Source organism: Xiphophorus couchianus, chromosome 9 (genome assembly GCF_001444195.1).
Source record: "Xiphophorus couchianus chromosome 9, X_couchianus-1.0, whole genome shotgun sequence".
In the NCBI taxonomy this organism is placed as follows: Eukaryota; Metazoa; Chordata; class Actinopteri; order Cyprinodontiformes; family Poeciliidae; genus Xiphophorus; species Xiphophorus couchianus.
Genome location: NC_040236.1, coordinates 19737358 through 19762642, shown reverse-complemented (window position 1 = coordinate 19762642; position 25285 = coordinate 19737358). Strand labels below are relative to the sequence as shown.

The 25285-nt window shown below is 42.5% G+C and overlaps 2 protein-coding genes across 5 annotated transcripts in view; one reads left to right on the top strand and one right to left on the bottom strand.

Annotated features, from left to right (window-relative positions):
- Positions 1–11308, bottom strand: part of plpp3 (phospholipid phosphatase 3) — a 39956-nt gene extending 28648 nt beyond the window's left edge. For both annotated transcript variants that reach the window (XM_028027688.1, XM_028027689.1), the window contains exon 1: positions 10744–11308. In XM_028027688.1, coding sequence (XP_027883489.1) covers positions 10744–10882 — 139 coding nt within the window. In that variant the 5' untranslated portion in view covers positions 10883–11308. The remainder of the gene's footprint in view (positions 1–10743) is intronic.
- Positions 11309–13163: 1855 nt separating this feature from the next.
- prkaa2 (protein kinase, AMP-activated, alpha 2 catalytic subunit) lies at positions 13164–24833 on the top strand. Of its 3 annotated transcripts, none has more exons than XM_028027685.1 (10): positions 13164–13336; positions 15041–15182; positions 16142–16235; positions 17356–17500; positions 18827–18914; positions 20077–20301; positions 21059–21221; positions 21450–21788; positions 21878–22004; positions 22525–24833. In XM_028027685.1, the coding sequence occupies exons 1-10, from the start codon at positions 13237–13239 to the stop codon at positions 22773–22775; spliced, it is 1674 nt and encodes a 557-aa protein (XP_027883486.1). In that variant the 5' UTR covers positions 13164–13236; the 3' UTR covers positions 22776–24833. The 3 variants fall into 3 exon arrangements, with proteins under 3 accessions (XP_027883486.1, XP_027883488.1, XP_027883487.1); XM_028027687.1 differs by having other exon boundaries at positions 13180–13272; positions 22525–22775; XM_028027686.1 differs by lacking the exon at positions 13164–13336 and adding an exon at positions 13348–14926 and having other exon boundaries at positions 22525–22775.
- The last annotated feature ends 452 nt before the right edge of the window (positions 24834–25285 follow it).

Sequence of the window (25285 nt, the reverse complement as noted above, 5' to 3'; positions counted from 1 at the left end):
CAGGCCCGTCTGTCGCTGTTAGTTTGGGGGCTTGTATGAGGAGCTGCTCCGCTGTTTCTGGGGGGGGGGGGGGGGGAACCTTCTCTCGTCCATATTTCCCTGAATGTGTGGGAAGAGGATATTAACGCATTTAAGGAAGCTCGGTTACAGCTCTGACTGTTTAAAGTGCAGCACGAACGCGCAGCTGCTCCAGTTAGGCGAAACCCGAGCAGGGCCCAGGGGCCTAGAGGGGCCGATGGGCGGGCAGGGAGATCCTCCGGTGTTGTCATAATGCTATTATTACCTCCTCACACAAAAGCCTGGCTGTGGAGAAGACGGATCTGAACCCCTTGAAATCGGACTCCTTTTATCTAAAACGCACAGATGGAACATATAGAGTGTGACAGTTTTAGAAATATGCAGAGTGAAAGTGTTCATACGGCTGGGATGCTTTGATTCACAACCACAAATTTCAACATAATTGTATTGGGATTTATTTCATGTGCTAGAGCAACTGAAATTAGTGTGTAATTGGAAAGTGGAAGGGAAATGAGACGTTGCTTGCAAATATTTTTACAACTAAAAGTCAAAAAGTGTCATGCACTTACGCTCACTCTCTTTAGTAACTCTGATACCCCTAAATAAAATTCAGGAGGCGCCTGTGTCTGTGTGTAATTGAATCTCACTATAGATCCAGCTACTCTGTGAAGGCCTCACAGGTTTGCAAGAAAACATTAGTAGACAAAGTGATTCCTGGAGCAAAATGAACGCAGCGGAGAATAAAACTGTGGAGAAGTTTAAAGCAAGGTTAGTTTAAAAACAATATTCCAAGCTCTTAACTTCCCACTTAGCACTTTTTAATCTTATTGTATCATAATGGAAGAAAGGCACAACTTCAAAACCCCTGTAGACATTTTCTTAGGAGAAGTGAGTCCTGCATGACCCTTTGGAAGATATAGACATTTTTTACTGATTTTATAGCTGGTGGCCCTCATTCACTAGTAGAGTGACATATGAGAATAAAGTATTAATTTTACGACTTCATTCTCATAATATTCTGATTTTATTCTCGTACTTTTATGACTTTATTCTTGTCATTTTCTTTAATTTCTTATCTTAGTATAGTCACTCCTGTTAAATTTTAGACCTGCTGTGAAGAAAAACTATTACTGCAGTGACACATGGTGGTGGCAGCATCATGCAGTGAGGATTTCTTGAACATGGCCATGGTAGGTTTGAGTGGAAAATGGATGATACTGAATACATGGCAACCTGGAAACCTGATAGAGAGTGCCACACACTCCACCACATTCCAGTAAGACAGCAACCCTAAACATACAGCCACACTGACAACGCAAAAATCTACACAACCCTTTTAAATCCATGTGTCATATTCCTTCCCCGTCACAATTATGTTGAACTTTCTGTTGTGCAGAATCCCAATAAAAATCCCTTCCGGTTTTTTGGCTGTAGCATAATCAAATGTGGTGAATAGGTCTTTATCTGAAAGAGAATGAGTGTAAAAATCTCTGCCAGCACGTGAAAGCATCTCAGAGTTCCTCTAAGGTGGCGGCGGTTCTCGTCACTGTATGCAAACAGGATAAAGCTCACTGGTTGCAGCTCAGATAAGGTCAGCGCCAATAAAGATGCTGACCTGATTCACGCGAGATAAGCGGCACTGCTCGACAATACGGCAGGCCTAAGCTGCCGCCACATAGAGCTGCCTGGCCTGGAGTTCTCAGTGAGAAGATCCTTATGCTCTCTCATCCTTATCCCATTCACCATCACCCCCGCCCCACTCCTCTCCCTCCATTTCATCCTCCGTCTGTCTGCCACCGGCCAACTGGTCCTTGTTAATGAAACAAAGGGCGCTGAGATGCATCAAAAGGGGCATTGTTCCCTGTGAAACAGTGAAATCTCCCTGCCCCCCTTCACCCACAACCCCTTCCTTCAATCTCTGGATGAACGCAGTATGAAAAAACAAAATACAGAGGATTGTAATGCTATAAGAGAAAGTGACAGACAGGGGGGCCTGTGTAGCAGCAGGGAGGCCCCCGAGGAAGAACACAGAGAGAAGCAATGAAACCTACAGCTTCACATCGTCTGCTGCCTAAAGCTCTGACGGACGATGAATGCTTCGGGAGCTCGGTTCATGAAGCCGACAAGCCGAAGGATGAAGAGGAGAAGAAGCAAGAAAGTAAACAGAAACCCTGATGGCACTTTTTTTTTTGTATTTTTGCAGTTGCGAACCTCGTGATTTACCTCAACGCCCACACAGAAAAACTTCGTCAAACACACATTTAGAATACTTTATGGAAACTTCAACGCGAGTTCAAACACATGCACGGACCAGTGCTGACAGAGGTTTACATCAGGGTCCTGCCCGGTAATCCAAAACGCTCTAAATAAGCGGTCTGAAGGTGTTTATACAGGAGGGACATAATCACAGACAACCGCGTGGACGGAGGGTTTACTGCCCCGTTGTCGGAAAAGTGCAAACGACAAGCCATTGTCTTAGTTTTATTGTGGAAACGGATTGTTTGGCAGTTAAAGGAGATGAATGTGTCTGATCCGTGCAAAGAATCGAGGAGCATCAGTCAGCTTGTCGCCTCCGGCTGGCTAACGGGAATACCAAGGAACGCGGGATAAACGTGAGACACACGTGATTCTCATATTCAGACGCGTCGGCTTGGAGGCCTCCGCTGTCTGTTTAATGACAGCTCTTAGCCTCTAAATCTACATCATGAAACCCCCAAAATACACACACTCACACCCACACGCCTCTAATCACAGCCCTGTGCAGAGTCAGACTCTTCCCCCAGGGGTCTGTCTTTAAAACTCGTGCATGGACCGGCCACATGTCCCCAGCGACGGGCCGAATATGTTAAAGAAACATTATTACCCCGTCTGCTCTCCGTCACACCGCGCACAAACACACACATTCAGGCACAGTATGCACACTCTGCATGCCAGCCATTCTTGGGGAGGTAGTAGCCACTGTTGCCACAAACATCTGCTGATCTTTATCTTGTTACATAATGCGAGGATTCTCTCCTGACGGAGGACACTCGTCACCTTCTTAACTTGTCCTTACCTCTCCTTGGCCTGCAGCCATGGGGCAGACACTAAATCCTTTAATGGTACACACTGCTATGTAATCACACCAGGAGGAGTAACTCTTGAACTTTTTCCACATGCAGTCATCTTACCATTAGATGAGATGGCAGATCCGATCCGATATCCATGTCTGTACCGATCCCAATGTTGAGAAAAATTCAAGACGGTGGCAATATGTCGGGTCTGTTCAGCCTAATTCTATGTTGTGTGCTCTGAGCGACATCAGGCTTTACTTTTTGGTTAGCATTATCGTTAGAAATCCTAATAGCTCTTTATGAACCATTTAAAGGAAGGTTTGTTGTTTTTCTTTTAAGTCTGACCAAGATAGTCATCATTGTTTGTCAGTTTCTTTATTATTTAAATAGCATTGATTGTTTTACTCCTAACTGCACTGAATGAACAAATTCAAGTTGTGTTGTTTTTACATGTTTGACCAAGCTTGTGAAGCTATTGGTGCATATAAGTGTGCTGTTCTGGTGCAGAGTTATCAAATAAACATCTAATTCAGTACATTGATGTCTGTGTTTTAAAGAAAAAAAAACCAAAACGTTTTAGGTCAGTTCAGCACTTTTTCTGTAGCAGGTCGACCAATGCTAAACCTTAGATATCGGTATTGGTATCAGAAGTGGAAAAAGTGAATTGGTGCATCCCTACTTACTACCCCAAATTTTAATAGACTTTGTTGGGATTTCATGTATAAAGCCAACACACAGCAGAGCAGACTTGTGAAGCAGAGGAAAAGAAATCTTTTGTTTTCAAATGGTTTTCTAAATACAAATCGGAAAAGTATGGAATGCACTTGTAGTTAGTCCCATTTTTTCTAATTCAACAATTTTAAAACCAGCCTAATTCATTAGTGTATAAATTCAGCTGTTCTGTGAAGGCCTCTGGGATTTTTTTTGGAACAAACTGCATGAAGATCAAGGAACAAACAAATCAGAGGGATGGTTTCGGAAAAGTTTAAAACCGCGACGTGTTGTGAAGAATTTCTGAAGCTTAGAAATGCCACACAGCGCTTGAATTGGTCATTCTCAAATGCACAGAAATTGGTATTAGCATTAGCAAAAAATCACAGGAGACACGATAAATGCTGAAAAAGGCGCTCCAAGTTAAGACGAGTTTAACAGTCAGGCCTAAAATGGGACGAAATAGGACAACAACGAACTGAGAACTTTCCAGAATTTGATTTGTAAGCATTAAATACATAAGGTTGCGTTATTTTTGTGTACTTCACTCTTTTGCACTTCTCTGTGTTTGTCAATCACATAAAATCACAATAAAATAGTGTTTTATGACGTTTTTGGCTGTAATTATAAGAGTCGGTGTACCAAAACCATTTATCTCATCTAAACCAATCTTCTGTGCTACCTTTGAGCTTGGCAGAGAGCGACACAGAAGACATGAGAGAGTTCAGTGGCCTCTCCATAGTATGAATAAATAAGTAGCTATTTGTCAAAAATGATCAGTTCTGACGACTATCGTCCCTTTTCTGGGCTAAAACGGTCTCTGTGAATTGACTATATAAGCAAGAAAACTTCTTTTTGGTCCCTGCAGGCTCATGCAGCTCTAAACATATTTGCCCTTAGATTAAGGTCAGCAGTTTTGGATAGGAGCCTATATTTGGGTTTGTGTGCACGGACCTCCCACTTTCTGTTTGATTACAGTTTGCTTGTAGACACTTGGCAAATAGTAGTTATCTCCTGCTCTCTGAAAGCTGGGTTTCTAGGAAGTGCCACACAATCCTTTAATTCAAATGTGACTTATTTTCTAGAGCTTGTGAAATAAAAATGGAAAGCATAAACATGCATTTACCTAAATTGTTCTTCTGCTTGTGCTCCCCCCCACTCCCTCCCTTTCTTATTTATGACTTAAGGCTCTCTCTTGGCAATTAAGATGAGGATGGAGTGCCAGAGGGAGGGGAGGTGAGGCTGGAAACAGATTGTGAGAGGAGAAAAAAAAAAGACAGGATCTCATTTCACAACCACACCTTCCTTCGACCTATACTACCTTTCCGTTTCCCACCCTTTCCTGAGCTCCAAGACACACACACACATCCTGTGCCCCCTGGTTCACTCACTCCCCCAGATGCCTCAGCAAGACTGTCTGGGCAAAAGAGGAATTTGGGAAATTCGGAAAAACATTTGCCCAGAATTTCTCAATAAAGTGGAAATAGGCCTGCTGGGGGGGTGTTTACAAGTTAAATCTCCAGCTTTAATGACGGGACTCGGTGACTAACTGCTGTTAAAGGTAGAGATATAAGGTTAGTGCTTCAGGGGCCAGTGTTGAAATGGATTCCCCTTAATGCTTTATAGATCACAGAACTTTGGATAATGGATTCGAAATTTTTAAGACACAGAAAGAGCCTTGAATGCGAGCCACAAGACCGAGCAGCAATCCGAAATGGTCGTACATGACCTGGAACTCGGAACCACGTCTGCACACATGCGAACGCGCAGCCACACAATGCTGTATTTTCCTTTGCATTGTGTAAAACTTAATCAGAGTTTAAGTGCAGCCTACACTTAGAGAGCACGGTTTCCTGAGGGCTCGGGTGGCCGCCGCTTTCGCCGAGCGTTTTCACAATAAACATGTTGCGAAACTGCCCGCCGGAGGCTCCAGCGGACAGCGCGTCGCCAAACGCGAGAGAGCAAAACTCGACAGTCTGCGTATTTATAGTGCAAGCGCGTGGTGCTTGCTCTGTAAGGGGCTGGAAGTGGAGCAAGGGTGAAATCAGCACATACAGCTCAGGCTCAGCTGCCAGGGATCATAAGCGGTGACTCTGGTTTTCAGCAGCTGGGTGTTGAGGAGTATTTGGCTTCATGTTTTCCCACTGCATACGTAATCTCAGCCTCTATTACAGTGCTTGGAAGAAGTATTGTCTCCCTAACAGATTCTCTCTGTTTTTTATTATTATTTTTGTCAAAGTTATATGTTTAATATCCATCCATATATCCATTGTTGATAAAAAGCAACAAAACTACCAATGGACCTTACCAAGTGGCCGCTTTTCATTGGCTGATGCCCATTCTACGTGGTCACGTGCGTGGCCGTCTCACAAACACACTTAGCTTCCCGTTAGCTAAGTACAGCAAAATGGCAGAACTGATACAACTTCTACACCTTGAAGCCTGTCTGCTACACAGTCTTACGTTAGCTACACAGATCAATATGCAATGTGTCTGTATCTGACATACACTAAAGATTTTATTTTAGCAGAAAAGGCTTTGGACTAAACTTCTTACTCGTGTTAGCCACGTTAGCACCAAGTACAGCTAGTCAATCAACCGCCGCTGTGTTCAGGGAAGCGCTGATTAATAATCGAGAAATAAATATCAAGCCTGGAAACTTGATATCGTAACGGACTGAATGTTTTGTTTCTAACGTAATCTGGGCTCGTCTAGCGGGGCGCAGGCGGTTGCCACGGTAACAGGTGTGCTTAAACTACAGAGAGAGAGAGAGTAAAAAGGTAGGAGTGGTTTTGAGTTGATCACCTGTTCAGGTTATTTTACCTTTGTTTCCCTTTGCTGTGGCGCATTACAGCCGCTGTAGTTTCTAAACGTTGGACTAATTACCTCGTTCGTTTGTGAGTTTACGTCATTCACAACAAACATCAAATAGAACAAATATATTTCATAAAATTTTAACAAACAAATGGCTTCTACCGCGATAATTATGTGAAATTAAATTAATTATATCCCAGCTTCAGAAGACTTGCCTTTACCTTTACAGAGCTCTTTGGTTCCTCCTATCAGTCTGTAGCTTCTCATATTGACGTCATCAAACCAAATGTCAGATCTACCATAACTGACTGACACCTGCTGGCCTCAGGTTTGCAACCAGCTTGTGACTGAGAAACCAGTAACCTCCTCCCAGATGATGACATGAACTTGTTAGTTCCTCTGTCCATTTAGTAGCTGATATATTGTGAAAATCCGGTAGAAATGATGCACTAATGGAGTCATGTTTACATAGAAACAACGCCGCGAGGCTTTGCTTGTGAGACCTGCGGTCAGGTGGGTCGGTTGTGGGCGGAGCTTGGTACGGTCCATTGCGTCATTGTGAATCCACTTTTTTTTCTTGTAATAAGACAAAGATAAGCTGAGTAAATATAAAATGCAACTTTCAAATGATTAATCACGGGAAAAAGCCACCTAAACCAGTAAATGCCAACTGTACTGGATAGATGGTTGTGTCATCATGCATTTATTATAAAAGGCAAAGAGTTTTTCTACACAACTGTGGGGAATCTTTCACCGAATTGTTTAAATTCAGCCACACTGGGAGGTTTTCCAACACCTCCCATCTGTTTAAGGTCAGTCCATGTTAATTCGATCAAGTGTAAGCTTTGGCTATGACTTGGCAAGTCCAGGTTTTTGGCAGAGAGCACGATCCGTTGTTGCTTTAATTACATACAGTCGTCTAGGGTTGAAGTAGCACCGCAGTCCCAGACCATCACACCACCACCACTACCTTTTATCGTCAATGTACTGTTCTTTTTCTGAAAATGCCATGCTAGTTTATGATAAGACGCAACAAAATCCAAAACTTTAAAAGGTTTCGGTGACCTCCGGCATCAGTCGCCAGAGGTGTGTTGAGCAGTTTTGGTACGACGGTCACTTCAGGGATGGTTCTTCACTGGTCAACGTCTTCTACGGTTGTGGATAAGGACTCTCGCTGTGGTTCTCTGGAGCCCAAAAGCCCTAAAAAAAAGACTCTGTAACATTTTCCTAGACTAATAAATGTCAGTGGATTTGCTTCCCATCTGTCGTACATGCTTTTAGATTGGGGCGCCTTAGCCTCCTTAATGTTGTCAGGCAGGTTCTGTTTAAACGACTACTTTATGCAGGCCTGGCGGTGATTAAGGCTGGGATGTGGCAACCAAAGCTGACCTCAGCTGGAAAAAAAAAAAGTTAATCTCCCCTAATTAACGATTGAACAAGGGCGACAAGGTGGTTTGATGTGGATAGCCTCTGCCCATCAGAATTAAAAGTCATTATTGCATTTACTCACATTATCTTAGTTTGATATTAAAAGTTGTTTGATGGTCTGAATTAAGTGTAACCAAAAAGTAAAAAAAACAACAACAACAGAGCAATAGAAACCTGTGGTATTTTTTTTCACAGCACCGTAAGCGAAGTTGTCTAGATCAAAATTTCCCTTGTGTATTACGAACGACCAGACTTATTATATATGCGAAACAGACGCATTAGCGGAGCCTGAGGTTATGTGATGGTCGGGTTGGCTGAAAGATGACACTACCCACACTTTGAATGTGTGGACCGCAGCTGGCTTGGTATTGACTAATTAAAGCTAATGGTACATTAATGCACAGGAGAAGAACGCAACCTTTTTCTGATACGCAGCGGACAAAAGCTGCTCAACAACACCAGGCCTGCATCTGAGCCCCCTGCACACCCGCATTCCTCACTCCTCATTCAGAGCGTCTGATAACCCCCACCCTCCCTTCTGTTCTCTTTTACCCCCTCCCCTCCGGCCCCTACACCCACCCACCTACCCCCTAAACCGCTAAAGTGGGCCAACCAATAATCATCCAAGAGCCAGACTTGTGTTTAGCATGACAAAGGAGAATTTGTGCGCCCACTTGCAATTGTGTGTTTACATGAGCGTGTGTTTACAGGCATACATTTGCATGAGGGCGTGCCTGCGGGCGTGCGTGTGTGTGTGTGTGTGTGTTTGACTTTAGATGGACCAGTAAAGGAAGTTGGTTTGTGCAGGAAATTCGCTCCACATGTGCTCGAAGCTCTTCCACATTTATACGAGCGCAGATGAAACGCCGTATCTCTGTCTGGGGGTTCTTTAACAGGCAAGCCGATGTAAATGGAAAACTCTGCATCTGTTTTGCAGATTTGTTGTCACTCTGGAGCATTTTAGAGGGGAACATGGAGTTAATATGCACCATTTGTTGCAGCCCGGGTAGTAAAAAATAACATAAAAATTTGCTTCTGTGCATCAAAGTCAAATTCTCAGATCTGGTGGCGCGGTCGCCGGGACTCCCACCTGCTTCCTCTGAAGCCCACTCAGTCGTACAGCAGGTTGGAGAGGCATTCCTCGGCCCCAGCACCTGCTGAAGAAATTATTCCCCTGGACAGAGAGGGAGAAGGAAAGTGATTCGGGGGGGCAGCTGGCCAGAGATTTGCAAGGTTTCTGGGAGAGAATGTGGAGAAGTTAAGCTCAACTCCCATAATCCCCTCCAAAAGAAAAAAAAGGGGAGAAAAGAAACGAGGGGAGACGAAGGGGACTGAAAACTGAATGGACCGGGCAACAGTGACAGCAGCCAAAAACAAAGCAGCTATCAAAGAAAGACACACACACACACGCACACACACACACACACACACACACACACACACACACACACCAAGCGAGTCCAGAATCTGGACGGGACACCCACTGAATACCAAGTGCACAAACTGGACGTCGCACAAACAAGCTCACACCACCGGCCTCGCCTCTCATTTTGGGACAGTTCGTCAGCTGTAAATCGATACCGATAGCGGTCAGACTTTTTCCATTGACATCCCTCATCTCTGAGTTAGGACGTCTCTAGCTGGGAGGCACCCCTGTGGGTTAAAGTTCACACGAACAGGGTAACTGGGGCGAGCTGTGGAAGATGGACTGGGAGGGGTAGAAACAGGGGCAGTGGGGTGGACTGGCTATTTTTGAGGGCAGTAAATGAGGGCAGGTTAGAAGAGACTGCAAAACATTTGTATTAGAGTTTCACCGATCCGGCTTTTCCTGACCGGTACTGATTCCTGTTTGGTTTTTTTTAAAACTTTACTGGATTTGACCGAATGTGTTTTAAGTCTAAGGGCTGCAACACCTAAAAGAGAAACAAATGGGCCGTGGTTTAAAGTTATCGAACGACAAGTGAATAACAAGATTATCCTCAATTTTGCATCAAAGCAAGTCATCTTCACTGAACTCAATACCAAGTTTGGAAGCAGATTTTACACTATTCGACCAATCAGAACCGATCAGGGGGCAAATGGCTGGTGCATCTCTGCTCTTTGCCCACCACCGCAGCCCCCGGGGCATGCTGGCAGGCTTCTGAGGGAGTACAGCCCGAATGCTTTGAAATGATCACTATATTAGGCGATGACAGGGCATTTCATCTGCAGCTGTGGTAGCTGAGAACCCCCCCAAAAAACTCTCCACCTGCCAGTAACACAAAATGACAGTATTTTTTTTTTTTCCTTTCAGACTGGATGAGCTTAATGTTTTCAACATGCGTTACTGCAGTTTTCTGGATATATATATATATATATATATATATATATATATATATATATATATATATATATATATATACATATATAAAAAATAATGTGTTTGTCCTTTAGAGAGAAAAAAGGTGTCAGTGGACTGTTTAGTGATTGGTTTCCCTCGCTTGCCATGCCATGTTGGAGCTGGATGATAAGGGGATGCTGGCGATTAATAACTTGTCTAGCGCTTGCAGATGGCTGGCATCAAAAACAACAACTTTGGAAACGATAACGCCTTCAGAAAGCGCGGGCTTGTGCTTTGCTTATCCACTTTTGGAGGTGTTTCATCTTTTTTTTGTTTTGCATGAGAGCCGCTGTCAATGCAAACTCTTACCAGAGATAGGGAAAGTTCATGTGAACTTACCAAGCAGGAGGCAGAAGATGTCGAGCGCTATGAGCAGCTTCTTCTTGCTGTTGTCCACGCCGTTGTTGTTGTTTAACGTAGAGCTTCCGCCGTTCCTCGTCTCTTGGGCCATTGCTTTCTCATACACGTACTGTTGCATTGAAGAACTCGCAGTTTTCGGCTCGGAATCCCGCAGCGCGCTGCAGGTCTTGGAGGAGGAAGAGGAGGAGGAGGAGGAGGGAAAAAAAGTGTCAGGATCTGGAAGCGTCCTTTTAAATTCTAAACTTTCTCACTCGGAGATACCGCGGAGTCTCTTGGTTATGACGGCTTGTCGTGGATTATAGAAGTAACAGAATAAGAAGGGAAAAAAAGTAGGTGAGCGTAAATAAAAGTTGAACGGATCCGCGCAAGAAAAAGTTGTCTGCGGCGGCCGAAATGAATGGAAAGCCCGCTCCCCGTCTATCGGTCTCAACTCAAACTCTTGGAGTGAGAGAAAATTGCGCTGCCCATCGAAAGCCGCTCTGGTTATATCAATTCTTCCTCTCCTCCTCCTCCTCCTCCTCCTGCTCTCTTCAAGTTCCCCCGGCAGCTTCAAGGCTCGGCCCTCCTCCTCTTCCCTTCACTAGCGGTGGGCCGTCATCCCCTGCATGGATATCTTTGTGAGTGAGCTCTGATCGGAGCAGGGAGGCAGCGGCCCCCGTGGCCCCTGTCCAGGCGCACCGCGCTCAGGATCAGCTCGGCCCAGAGTGTGGATAAATAGCGACTCTACAGGTGATGGAGTTGCTAAAACAATAAAATAAGTTACTTCTATAAACTTTATCTTTCACAATACATAAGAAAATACGGGATTTAAGTTTAAATAGCACATATATACATATGTACAAGATACGGGCTGATGCACAGCCCTTATCTATCTATCTATCTATCTATCTATCTATCTATCTATCTATCTATCTATCTATCTATATATATATATATATATCTATATACATAGATATATATCTATATCTATAGATATAGATATAGATATATATACTGTATATGTGTGTGTGTGTGTGTGTGTGAATGTATAGCGCAATAGATGTTATATATATATATATATAACCCTCCTCTCCCAATCCTGGGTTAAGCTCCCCCAGCAGCAGGTTGATACATTGATCAAACACTGACATCTAGTGGTAAAATTCAAGTAGTTCACATTCACTGGTGAATTGTTTTTACAGTTTTTTTTATTTTTATTAAATGTCAGAATCATTGTTACTGGCCAACTTTGTGGACCCACATAACAATTATGATCACGGTACGACGTAGCCTTCAGTGTACAAACATTTAAATATATATATTTTTGTAAGAAATATGTGAATGTACAGTACGGTTAGCTTATATATACTAAATAAAATAATAAAATATCACCTACAATTTATGAAACCCCACACTTAATTGGCAAAACAACAGACTCCTCAGTACAAATAACGTAGAAAAATCTAAAATTAAAATAGGCTACTATTAATAAAAACATTACAAACATAATCATGCATGCACACATTTCTTTGATTAAATGTATCACCTAACTAAGGACTTCAGCGTCTGTGATGGACACATTTAGTGATCCAGACCCACAGTTAGGAATTTTTGTAGTCTTACCTTTAGGGCCTCATAGTATTTATTATTTTTTATGTAGATTGCGTGCTGAAAAAAGTAAAGAAAATGCAAATGGAATTTGCCATTACATAAAAACCACTTAGACCCAATGGAGTCTGGACCTTTAATCACTGGACTGCAGGAGAGCCATCGAGTTAATAGCCTCTTAACAAATTTACATTTTTACAAAGAAAAAAAAAATACATTACTGGTCCAGCTGCCAAAAACAGACGACAAAGCAATCTTTCCGAAAGAGTTTTATACTTTTTAGACTTTATGCTGTAATACATTCAGTCAGTATAAAGTCTAAGAGAGACAACTAAAAACATATTTTCTTATAACTTTATCAAGTTGACGAGTCATTTAGTCCAGACTTTGAAAATAAGACTTTGTCAGCACGTGTGCTCTGACTAAATTGGTTCCTCCTCTTTTGATTGTCGCAGTTTTTTTTGCATTCCCACCAACTATGAACATCTTCCATGTCCCTGTTGAACAAAAACATCCCCATAGCATAGCATAATGCTGCCACCACCATGTTCCAATAAGGACGTGTTCGCTTTGATTCTAAAGTTTTCACGGAACGGCTGTACTGAGACGGTTTCTATCTGATAATGAGACGACCTTCTGGAGGGAATGGATTGCACTATTTTTGCTTGGGGATGGATGCTTGTTTCTAGCATTTCCATTCATCTCAGCAGCAGCGGGTTCAAGTCGTCGGTGATTCCTCGCGGTGAGAGGAGTCAGAATTGTCCCCGCCCCTCCGTGCTGCCCCACAGACAGCAGACAAGAAGCACACCCACCCCACCGCACCGCACCGCAGCGGAGCGCATCGCGCGAGCGAGCGAGCGAGCCCAGCTGTCGGTAACGGAGAAGATGGCAGAGCGGCAGCAACAGAAACACGAAGGCAGGGTAAAGATCGGCCATTACATCCTCGGCGACACGCTCGGAGTGGGGACGTTCGGGAAAGTAAAGAGTTAAGTCATGTTTTCGTGTCACGTCAAACATAAATGTGTGCATTTGCGGCTGTCAGTCGGAGTAGTTAATGTCAGTGGCCCTGCCTCCTGTCGTAGCGTACCGCGTTGAACTTGACAGTACGCAGTCAGCGTAACTCTACGTCTTTAGAGGCGGACTCCGACTGGATTTTTGCGTAGAGGTCGCCTGCGAATTCGACCGCTTCAAAGTCAAATTCTTTCACCGAAGAACCTCTCTGTAGGTCCAGTTATCAGCGGTGGCAGGTGTAATAACGCGATTCAAAACCAAATGTTCACACCTTTACATTGTTGTGTTTTTAAAAAAAGAGGAGCCTTTGTGTTGCGGTGGGGATTTTTAATCAGGACTATGAAAGACGCATGAACCGTGAAGTTTGGTCGTAAGCCTAAACATGTAGTTAACGGATTTTAAGGTAGCCGTGTACCGGGTTGTAGTTCAGTATGTTTACACCGGGTTAGCTTTTATTGTCAAGGCAAGAAAGCCATTCACCGAGTTGTGCTTCAAAAGCACATTGCTGGGTATTTATCTTCTCTTAGCTAGTTTTCTCACAATGACCTTGTGAGCTCTTTCACCCTGCCTGTTTGCTGAGAGTGTAGCTTAAGTTATGTTTTAAGCTAACTCACCTTCAGCTGCTATTTATACCATTTATATAACAGCAAGCAAATCATAAAAAGGATTTGTAAATAGATATTTTAATGCCGAATTAGAACAATTGTAAAAAAAAATAATAAAACAATAAGTTAATTGCATTTAATGTTTTATAAATGTATTATCTGTTTCATCTCTATAGGTAAGCGTCGACAGCTAAAAATAAATAAATACAACATAAAAATAAAGGGTTGACAGTTGCAATAATATGATCAATTCACCGTTTCTGACAGAAATGTCCGACACCCCTCAACAAAGACAGGAAAAATAAGAGCCAAAATGTATAAAAAAATCACTGAAGCCTTCCTGTAGTCATTGCATTGATTCAAATTTTAATTTACTTTTAGTCGTCTGAATAAAACATAGTATGGTTTTATTCACAATTTAATTGTCTTGTAATTTTAGTTTTAGTCTGCTAAATTTATATTATCTTTACTCAACTGAATTATGAAGTCATAGAAGAATGGATTTCTTGAGCTTTCTACATCTTGGGAAAAACAAAAACATTTGCCTCAACTTAGGTGAATTGTTTACCCTTTTATTTGAAACAACTTTAAGTCCCATTGGCTATTTAAAAAAAAAGCAAAAAAACCAGTCTGCCTTTACACACAGGTAAAATGAGATCTGATTGGATTTAATCTGTTGCTGATATCTCCCTCATCTTTTTTTTCTCCAGTCAGCATTCAGGTCTTTATTATCTTCAATTATTCAAAAGCAGGTTAAACTAGTTTTTTGTATACTGGTACTTAATCTTGTATAAGTATTCATTATGCAAAAAAAGGAGAAAAAAGTACATTCTGTTTTAAAGAAATAGAATGCAGGTTTCAACCCATTTCATATCTTTTTGTTTGTGCCACTCCTGACTTGATGCCGCCCTGGGCGGTGAGCCTATTTCCCACATCAACAGTGCCATTGAGCTCAAAAGGTTTACACAATTGCAGTTTCAAAAATGATCTCATGTTGTTAAGCCCACACTCTGTGCTTAATTCTCCACATATTTATGAAACCGACGTCCTGCTTGTGTTTTTTGCTGTTGCAGTCGGACAACATCAATTAACGGGCCACAAAGTCGCCGTGAAGATCCTCAACAGACAGAAGATCCGCAGTCTCGATGTGGTGGGGAAAATCAAGCGGGAGATCCAGAACCTCAAACTGTTCAGACACCCGCACATCATCAAGCTGTAAGTTTAGAGTGACAACACACTCCTCTGGCGAGTGTGAGAGCCTCTCTGCTGACAAGCAGCTGGCTTCAAACTTATCGGCACTCTATAACCGGCTGCGCTTAATGCGGGTATTGTGCTATGTTGTGTTGCCTGTTTATGGTGGCAGGGCTCTCTTGTTCCTGCGTGTTTACTATCGCGGTTCTGTGCGGGTCATGCCTACAGGGTTCCCACGAGTTAGAACACACAATGATAATAACATTACCTCTTTCTTAAACACACACAAGCCCCCATGCGTGGGCCTATGTGAAGTAATCTACTCCCCTTTTCCACTTCAAATCTCTGCTTAAGGTGGTAGAGGTTTCTTGAAATCCTCACTTACAAACCATTTGGGTTTTTTCTTCCATCACCCAACAATTTCTGTGTTATTTTAAGGTGAGAGAAGGGTTTAGTCCACACTTCCACGCTGTTTGGTGGTGACAGATATGTGAGTGCTCAGGTCTTTTCCGGGAAAGCTGTGTGACTTAGACAGAGGCGTATATTTCCAGCATCGTCTACACAACAACAAGCAGACCAAAGCAGGGTGGGCGACCCAGCACATTCCAGATGTTGGGATCACAGTGATTTTATTAACTTGACTTCATTAAAGCTTTGCATGTTTACATAGAGGGGAAAGGATTGAGATTTAGTTTGGATTTCTTCCCCCCACGGTACTGGGCCTGTAGCGCTCCTCTAACAGGAGTGAAGTAGATTGTGATGAAGTGCAGAATCTCCCCAAAGCAGCAATTTATGAGATTGATCTTGCGGTGTAATAAACCCGACCTTTATGAAAGGATTACCTGCACCAGTCGGGCTTTGCTGTTATCTTGTGTTCTCAGTCAAGTTGGGCACAAATTCTCTACTTATAAACAGAGTTGAGAGGCAAAGATGTGATTCAAATTGGAGTGAGCTCATTTTAACACACCGTGTTCTTGTTCCAGCTACCAGGTAATAAGTACACCAACAGATTTCTTCATGGTCATGGAGTATGTGTCTGGAGGCGAGCTGTTTGACTACATCTGCAAAAACGGAAGGGTAAAACATTATTTTCTGTCAACTGCTCTAACGTATAGATTAATATTCATAATCACTAGGTTAAATTACGAAGGAGATTTTTGAAGTGGGTTAAATAGTTTACTTTACAACAGTTCTGTTAAATTGATCTAAAAATACATATGAAGAATAAGTCAGTGACTCAGGCAAAACCAGATTTTTGTGAACTGGACTCCAGTTTTTGTAATAAGTCTGCATCTTCAAACTCAGCTCATATAGATGCAACATAATTCCTGTCATATATTTATAAATTTCAGGAAACTATATGTTCTATCTAATTATATTCCATTAGCATTTTATCTAGCTCTTTGTTACTCTTACCTGATTTCTTTTTTTTTTTACTTTTTAAAACTGGACAAATGTTTTACCGTAGAAATCCAAAAATACATTCTTCGAAAATATTGACTATATGGAGAGAGGAGCTGATTAGCCTTTTCTATCGGTTTATGTTGCACAGTTGCTTTTAATACCTCTTCTGTGTCTCATATCTGACAAAAACAACAACTTAAATGCAACAGTTATAATTGCTACAGAGCAATTAGGTCCAGGATAAACTACTACTCTTCAGATTTATATCCATTCAAAAATATGTTTTTTGTATGTACTTGTAAACTGAAGTGTGTTTTGACTTTGTTTCACTTCACTACATAATTCTGTTAGGAATTTTCCTAAAAGTAGATTGTTGAGTATTTGAGTATTCCCTTCATCAACTAGAGTTGATGAGGGGAAAACAGACTGATTTTGATCACTGGCCAATTTTCTTGTTGATTTCTAACAAAAAGGCAATTTTTCACTTTTCTCAGAATAGTAAGGTGATGTCATGTTGATGTTTATCACATCTAATGCACTGCCCCCCACCCCCAGGGCCAGCAAGCAACTAATGCAGCTTTAACTATTTGCATGGCAACACTTTCAGTCTGTTTACGAATAAGTCTTGGAATACAGCCACAAGATCAGACAAGAATTTGTGGAGTTAAGATTGTGGAGTTATTCTCTCAGTTCTCACGTCTAACACGAAACCTTAGATGAAAAGAAAAACAGAAAATCAAGCCGAATTGCCTCACGTCGTCTGATGCATTTTAATTCCCGCCGTGTCCCTTAGGTGGAGGATTCAGAAGCTTGCCGTCTTTTCCAGCAGATCATCTCAGCTGTGGACTACTGTCACAGGCACATGGTGGTCCACAGAGACCTCAAACCCGAGAACGTCCTGCTCGACGCCAACAAAAACGCCAAGATTGCCGACTTTGGTAAGATCCCATAGAAATACACCATAAAGCAGGGGCATCCAAAGTGTGCCCTGGTGTTTGATGTACGTAGAAATGTTCTATTTTTAATTAGGTAAAGTTGTCACAGACAAAGTAAAAAGTTTACGATAGAAAAAGTTAGCGAGAACACCAATTATTTGTCTTTAAATAACCACATTTTTTGCATTTGCTTGTAAGAACCAAATCTATCTACCAACGTTTACTCAAAACTTGACTTTGCTGCCCTCAAATGTTCTTTTAATTAATTTATTAAACTTTGCTAAAGCAAGCATTCACAAAGAGTGACTAAATCTTGATGTTACAGCTCAGAAAGGACTACATTTTGTTCTAGTTTTTTAAAACTCTAAATCTAGAAAATTTGCACATTTCTTTTAATAAGATATATTATTACCCTGCATACCAATGAAAAAATCATAATTTATTTATAATTTACACTTCTCTTAAAAGCAACAAATCTGACTATTTTGTTTGTTTAATTAAAGTGTTGCATAGTTAGTTTATTGTTGAGTAGATACATTTTTATTGACCCTCAAAAAAATTAATCTAAGTAACCAAAAGTATGGACACCCCTCTTCCATAATGGTTTAGGAAGAATATACTGTATATCGGAGATACTAAGTAAAAGTTTGATTAAGCTTGAATTACGTTACTGTAGTTTTGCACTGAGTCATTCAAATAAGAATAAGGACGTCGTCAGAGTCCTGTCGGAGAATTCATTTTTCCGGTTGAAGACAGAATGGCTGATGCAATATGACCAAGAAAGAAGGCAAATATTTTCTGAAACAGGCGAGGGTCCTCGTGCGCAGCCAGACGTCCCCTAGCAACGGCCAGGTCTCATATCAAGTCTGGCAGGAAGCCTTGAGGCCCAGTGTCATCTGATAGGGAAGGAATCGGCGGGGGGTTTGAGGGTTACAGCGGGAGAAGTGTTTTGGCTTCGAGCTAAGAGACTCTGGTGAGCAGAGAGAGAGGGAGTGCTAAGGGACAGATAAAGTGAAGGTCAGCAACTCGCACCGTGTCTGATGTTTGGTGTTTGGCACAGGCTGTGCTAGTCAGAGAGAGGCTCATCCAATTAGAAGAGCTTTGTGTTTAGAGCTTAGGCTCTTGGTGGGTGAAGGAGGATAAAGATCTCACAGTGTCCACAGTGTGTAACTCTGCCCTCGCTGCATGGCAATATTCAATTTAGCCTGTCAGTATCGAAGGATTAAAGGCAATAATTTGATCACGGGGGGCTCTTTGGGTCTTGCCTGTTACTGTCAGAGCGATAAAAGACGGTTGTTAATGTGTGCTTGCCTTCTGATTGGCTTACAGGACTTTCAAACATGATGTCAGACGGAGAGTTCTTACGAACGAGCTGTGGGTCGCCCAACTACGCAGCTCCAGAGGTCATCTCAGGAAGGTGTGTGCTTAGATTTGTAATCACATGAATAATTCAGATCGACGTTATTAATGAACTAAGCAGAAGCAGTGATTTATATAAATCTACAAACCTCTAGTATTCTTGCCTGCTAAAGGAGAAGCCAATAGTTTTGCTTTTGGTGTTGGCTGCCTTTTGTTCCATTCTGGATCACAATAAAAACAATGATCTTTTATCTAGGTTCATTTTGGATTTTTAGTCAAGTTATTCTTATACTGAATTGTCAGAGAGTTTTTGATCATTGTCAAGCCTAATATTAGGCCCTTACCAATAAAAAAAAAAGTCAATTTCCTACTTTTATTCTTATCACAAGGTGCCTTGTTGTCCAAGAAAAAAGTATTGGGTTGTTTTGAAGAACCAGGAATGGGAAAAAAAAAATAGCTCTCATTGTTGTGAGAAAAATACAAATTGAAAAATATTTCAATGCTGTTAAGATTTGGTTCTTTGAGACCTCTTTGAAACAATGTCATGTTTTTGTCAAACTGAAAGATAAACAAATGAGGAGTGGCCCAGTACTTTCCCAGACTATCGTAAAGAGACCAGTGAATAATAGGGCTGTCCAACCTTACAGAGTGACTTGTTTCATAGCAAGATATTAAGTTTTTATATCTAATCTGAAGCCATTTTTAGCTTCATTTCACAGTTTACATCCATATTGTCACATTACAGGCTAAGTTTAGTTTACTGGGATTTTATCTGACTGTCAAATTCAAGTCATCCATCGTTGTGAAGAGGAAGGAAATTGCTATTGTTATTTTATTTTTATATTTTCACAGCAAAAAATCTGGAGAAGTGTGGTGTGCATTTGCTCTCCCCTGTTAATGGAGTTGCCCTTTCTGTAATTTAATATCAGCGTAAATAATTTTTCCACATTTGATGTTGGGAACACAGACACACATTAAAGAAGATTCTCTAGTCGGATGAGACTAAAACCGAAATCTGTCAGTCTGCTAGAAGCTTCGGACAACAACACAACTTTGTGTTTATGTGGACGTGTCAACGTGTGCATATGTTGTGTTTCTGCAGAACATCTATATGTTTTTGTTAGAAGTGAGAAATGTGGCAGATGATCGCAGCTTTTACTAAACGTCTTGCAGACGAACACAGTGAAAAGCGTTTTCATTCATGTTCCTATCTCTTTCAGGCTGTACGCAGGCCCAGAGGTGGACATCTGGAGCTGCGGAGTGATCCTGTACGCCCTGCTGTGTGGCACTCTGCCCTTTGACGACGAGCACGTCCCCACGCTGTTCAAGAAGATCAGAGGAGGCGTCTTCTACATCCCCGAGCACCTGAACCGCTCCGTGGCGTCGCTGCTCATGCTCATGCTGCAGGTGGATCCACTTAAGAGAGCCACCATCAAAGACATCAGGTAACGAGTCGCGCTGTGTTCCGAGTCCAATTTAATCAGCTGTTTAGCCGCTTTGAGTCCCAAGGATTTGCTGCAAAGCCTGTGTGGTCCCAGTAGGGAACCAAACAGGCTCGGTGTATGTTGAAAACAACACGTCAACCTCTTTAAACCTGTCGCGCATAATGTTGCCCCTCCCCTTGTGGTGGCAAAAATGAATACCCAAACAAAAAACACTTTTGACACGTTGTAATGACATGCCTTTAGGTAAACTTATGCAAACACTATAGAAATACACACCTCTCTAAGAGAGGCAATCAAGCATTCACGTCTGCCTGGTACTTTCTCCTTTGGGGATAAAAACTCTAACCACCTTTAATCACTTTGTCTGGAGATTTTAATCTTTCCTCTCTTCTCATCTTTTCTTTCTAATCTGAAGAAACCAAAACTTTTTTTAGGCACAGATTAGGTTTTCTGCTGTAGATTAATCTGGCCTCTGTGTTACACATGCTCTCTTATTAGCGCTGGTAAAATAGTCTTTGGTAGTTAAATGCGCTATTATTAGTGTGTCCTCTCTTCTGCACGCTGCTCTTCAGTTTATCCCACAGGTTCACCAAAAGCTGTAGGTCAGAAGATATTTTCCTCTCTTCGATCTCTACAAACATCTCCAAATGACTGTTGAGAATCTTGTCACCTGAAAATTCCTTCACCAAACACATTTTTTTGCAGCTCTTGTACATTAATTATTACTTTTGCACGTGGCCTTTCTTTGTTCCGTCAGGGAACACGAGTGGTTTAAGAAGGACCTGCCGGGCTACTTGTTCCCAGAGGACCCATCGTACGATGCCACCGTGCTGGACGAAGAGGCGGTCAAGGAAGTGTGTGAGAAGTTTGAATGCACCGAGTCTGAAGTGGTCTCCAGTCTCTACAGCGGCGATCCACAGGTACCCAGAACCATGTCAGAAAATACGCAACAACTTCTTCTTCATGGGTCGAAACAGCAAATCATCTGTCCCTCATTTAGTCCTATCCTCTGCATCCTCTTCCCTCACACCAGAAAATATTTAACGTGTGCAATATATTATTTAGAAACTTTCATGATTCTATAAATTGAAACGGATTTTCAAAAAAAGTTAAACATTTCATTTCCAATTCTACCTCTGTGTTTGTAGGATCAGTTAGCAGTAGCTTATCACCTCATCATAGACAACCGACGCATCATGACCCAAGCCAGTGAGTTCTACCTGGCCTCCAGTCCTCCGCAGGGCTCCTTCATAGAAGAAGGCATGCTGCTGCCCCCCGGCGTCAAACCCCACCCAGAGAGGATGCCCCCGCTTCTGGCCGACAGCCCCAAATCCCGTTGTCCTCTGGATGCCCTGAACACAACCCGGCCCAAACCGCTCGCTGTGAAGAAAGCCAAATGGCACCTGGGGATCAGGAGTCAGAGCAGACCGTATGACATCATGGCTGAGGTGTACAGAGCCATGAAACAACTCAACTTTGACTGGAAGGTAACAGTGTTTTTTTTTTGTTGCTTTTTTTGTAAGGTAAAGAATCGTAACTTAAAAGTCCAGGTCTACATTTGGTTACTGGTTGGCAGGTGGTGAACCCGTATCATCTTCGTGTCCGCCGGAAGAATCCAGTCACAGGAAATCTGGTGAAAATGAGCCTGCAGCTCTACCAAGTTGACAACAGATCCTACCTCCTCGACTTCAAGAGCATCGATGGTAAGTGGTGAACGTATTTCTGCTCAAAATGCAAAATTTACAAACAGTATCAATTTTTTAAAACTTTTGAACAACTGATTGTCAAATAGATGGCATCTATAGTTGTTACTGAGACTTGATGACCCAAATACTGTATATTGATCTGTGTAGGAGTTCTCTAACTGAGCTTGGGGAATTTTTCGTTTTGCCCCTAGATAAAAAATGGATCACATTCAGTTTTATTTGCAGCTGTTTTTTTTTTTTTGGTTCATCACAAGAAAGTATCATGCTTTGACTTGTCCTTATTAAACCAACTATCAGGTTTTTTGTAATATTTTGTCACAAGAGGCAGTTTATACATAAATGAGCCTTTTTTTAAAAAAACATCTGTACTGTATATCTTAGATGAAGTGTAGTCAGAAATACCCATTCAAGGTGCTTTCTCTTTTAGCTCACACACTTTGAGGCTTGTTTCATAGAAATTCAATGATCTGTTACCTAATGCTACTGCATTGTCAATCTGCCGTGACGTCACCCACAGACGACATCATGGAGGCGGTCAGCTTTAAATCTGGGTCGTCCACCCCTCAGCGGTCGGGCTCCACCGCCGGCTTCCACAGACCCCGACTGAGCATCGACTCGGCCAGCCCCGCCATCGACCTGCCCCAGCTCAGCTCCTCCCTGCCGGGCTCGCTGTCCGGCAGCTCCCCACTGCTCGCCGCGCGTCAGGGCTCTCACACCATGGACTTCTTCGAAATGTGCGCCAGTCTCATCACCACGCTGGCTCGCTGAGAACCTGCTAAATCCCAAACTGCCTTGTTAACCCGGAAGTCGGTGGGGGTGTTTTAGAGCTAATAGCTGCAAAGTCCGAGATGTATCAAAGAACTTATGGAAGCCAGAGAAAAAAAATCGAAATAAGGGAGAGGTCAGAATCGCATCAGAGTCGGCAAAGGTCTAGTTTACCGTCACAAATCCCCTCAGTCCTTTATCAGCTGCGTCAACATGTAACGACCGGACATCCTGCTGAGTTGTCCTCAGACGCTGATCCGAGGTCAGTTCTGCCGCTTGTCTTACCGATCGCTATTACAGCTGTGTCTGGAGGAACATTACTTCATAGATTTCAAGTTTTATAATGCAAGAAGCGTTTTGTTATTGATGTATATTTGTATTTTATTGTAGATCGAACTATATACCAAAAAGAATATTATTTAGATATCAAATTCATATTTATTTTTAGATTTTCTTTTTTTAAACACTAGTTTTATTCGAAACATCTCCACTGAACGAATTGTTGAATAATTTAACAAAGCACGGCAGACAGTTGGATGCAACATTGATTTTTCTGCTTGAAACTGCCCTGCGCCGCACATACTCACACACACACACACACCCACACACCCACGCCATCTGACCGCGTCACACACCTGCGTCATTTCACCCGACGCTCGGCACATTCAAAGGCTCTGATAAAGCAAGCTGCCGCTCGGCTTGTCGGCGGCGCTTGAACAGAATTTCATTTTAGAAAAACACGGAGGCCTGCGACATCAGGAAGTCGGCGCTGAGCTGAATAACAACAGATGTGGCTCTGGAACGGTTCAGGGTTACAAACATCTTTGCGCTAACTTTTCAAGCCGTGACTAAAACACTTGAATCGGAGTGAGGCGGTCAATCTGGAGATCAGCAACTCTGTGTGTGTGTGTGTGTGTGTGTGTGTGTGTGTGTGTGTCATGTGAGATGGTGTGTTACTGCCGCAGGAGAACAGAAGCCACAGAAAACTGCCCACAGATGCCTTAAAAGAATGCAACGCAATGTTTATGTGAAAGTCTGATGTGTGCCGAAGGCCAGAGGGAGAGTTCGTCATGTGTTTTACATTTAAAGCCTGGAAGGTCAGAGATGCTGGAGTCAAAACAATTCAACCTTGATGTTGTTGTGTACTGTTACCATCTGAGCTGCTGTCTGCGCCGTTTGGTTCATCTTTGCTGTCCCGTCTCCACCTTCACTCTTGTCACTGGGCTCAGCAGTTCACTGCTCCACTCTCCAGGAGCGCTCACAGATGTTACTGAATGGATTCTTTCAGATTTGCGATTCTCAGTACCGTCGGAGTGGTGGAGCTGTAATTAGTTTGAAAGGTGCTTCTTTAAATTAAGCTTTAACCACTTTTTTAATCACCTGAGGCTGTTTTAAATTTCAGTGCGATGATCTCAGACTTCAAAATACTGTGCATCCCAGGAGAAACACTACACCTTAAAAAGAAAATATTGGTACACAGCGGTGAATCTTTACAGTCTAATGTAACTAAGCAGAATTATTTGATCAGTCTACAGTAAGCCTATTTTAACCTTTTAACTGGAAAGACATCAAAACCAGTAAAGGTTTCCCCTATCTCAATCATAAGCTATGAGATTCCAACTCCGTCATCATTAGCTACATGCACAAACGCTGGAGAAAAATCATCCAGGCTGCAACTCATTGGCCATTTCTTTCCCCTTTCTTGTGCGGCCACACCACTCTCCTGGCCTGCCACTCTGGGTGGCGAGCAACTTCCCCTGTCACTAAATCTACCAGTGCTGGAACAACTGTGACATGTTCCCGCCCAACACTCGTCTACATGATGTTGAAGGGTTTGAGTCTGGACCGCAGGACTGGGTCTAAAGTCCGTCCAGTTTGAAAGGGAACGAAGACTTTCTGAAGCATTTTCTTTGAAACGGTGCGAGCTGTACTTTTTAATCCACTCCTGAAACCCTTTATTACTTGCACACCTGCAACATAAATGCAGCTGTATAACCCAGACTCTCCTCATAACACAGATTCTGTCTATAAATATGCATTGGCCCGCGGCACTGCTGCCCGGAAAAAAAAACATCGTGCACAAAATCTATGGAAGACGCGGAGGGTTCTACAGAAGAGATAGGTCGGATGTATACAAACTGTTCTCATATAACCAGTACTTACCAACAGGTGTAGCTCTCTACCTTTTACAGCTGCAGTGGCATGTTACCCATGAATCCTCAGCAATGTGCCAGCAGGCCTCATGAAATACAGATTTTACCAAAGGGAGAGTTTTCCACTGCAAAGCTATTCTCTCTGTTTAGCTGTAGTTAAATGGTGACCTTAAACAACCCCGTCTATGTTGTGAGTGTTTGATGTGTGTGTGTGTGGGTACACATTACTTACTGTTATCTTGTACAAAGGTGTTTTCCTCTGTCTGTCTGCGCGCGTGTGTGTGTGTGTGTGTGTGCTTGTCTTTCTCCATCTTTGTGTCTAAGATTGGGGTTCGGACCTTGTTATGCACTGCATGATAT

What these genes read in the sequence shown, in the direction of transcription:
- prkaa2 (XM_028027685.1), top strand. Translation starts at nt 13,237, where the DNA reads ATGGCAGAGCGGCAGCAACAGAAACACGAAGGCAGGGTAAAGATCGGC. An exon ending in GACGTTCGGGAAAGTAAAGA is followed by an intron (nt 13,337 to 15,040) that starts GTTAAGTCATGT and finishes TTGCTGTTGCAG; the next exon opens with TCGGACAACATCAATTAACG. An exon ending in GCCACCATCAAAGACATCAG is followed by an intron (nt 20,302 to 21,058) that starts GTAACGAGTCGC and finishes TTGTTCCGTCAG; the next exon opens with GGAACACGAGTGGTTTAAGA.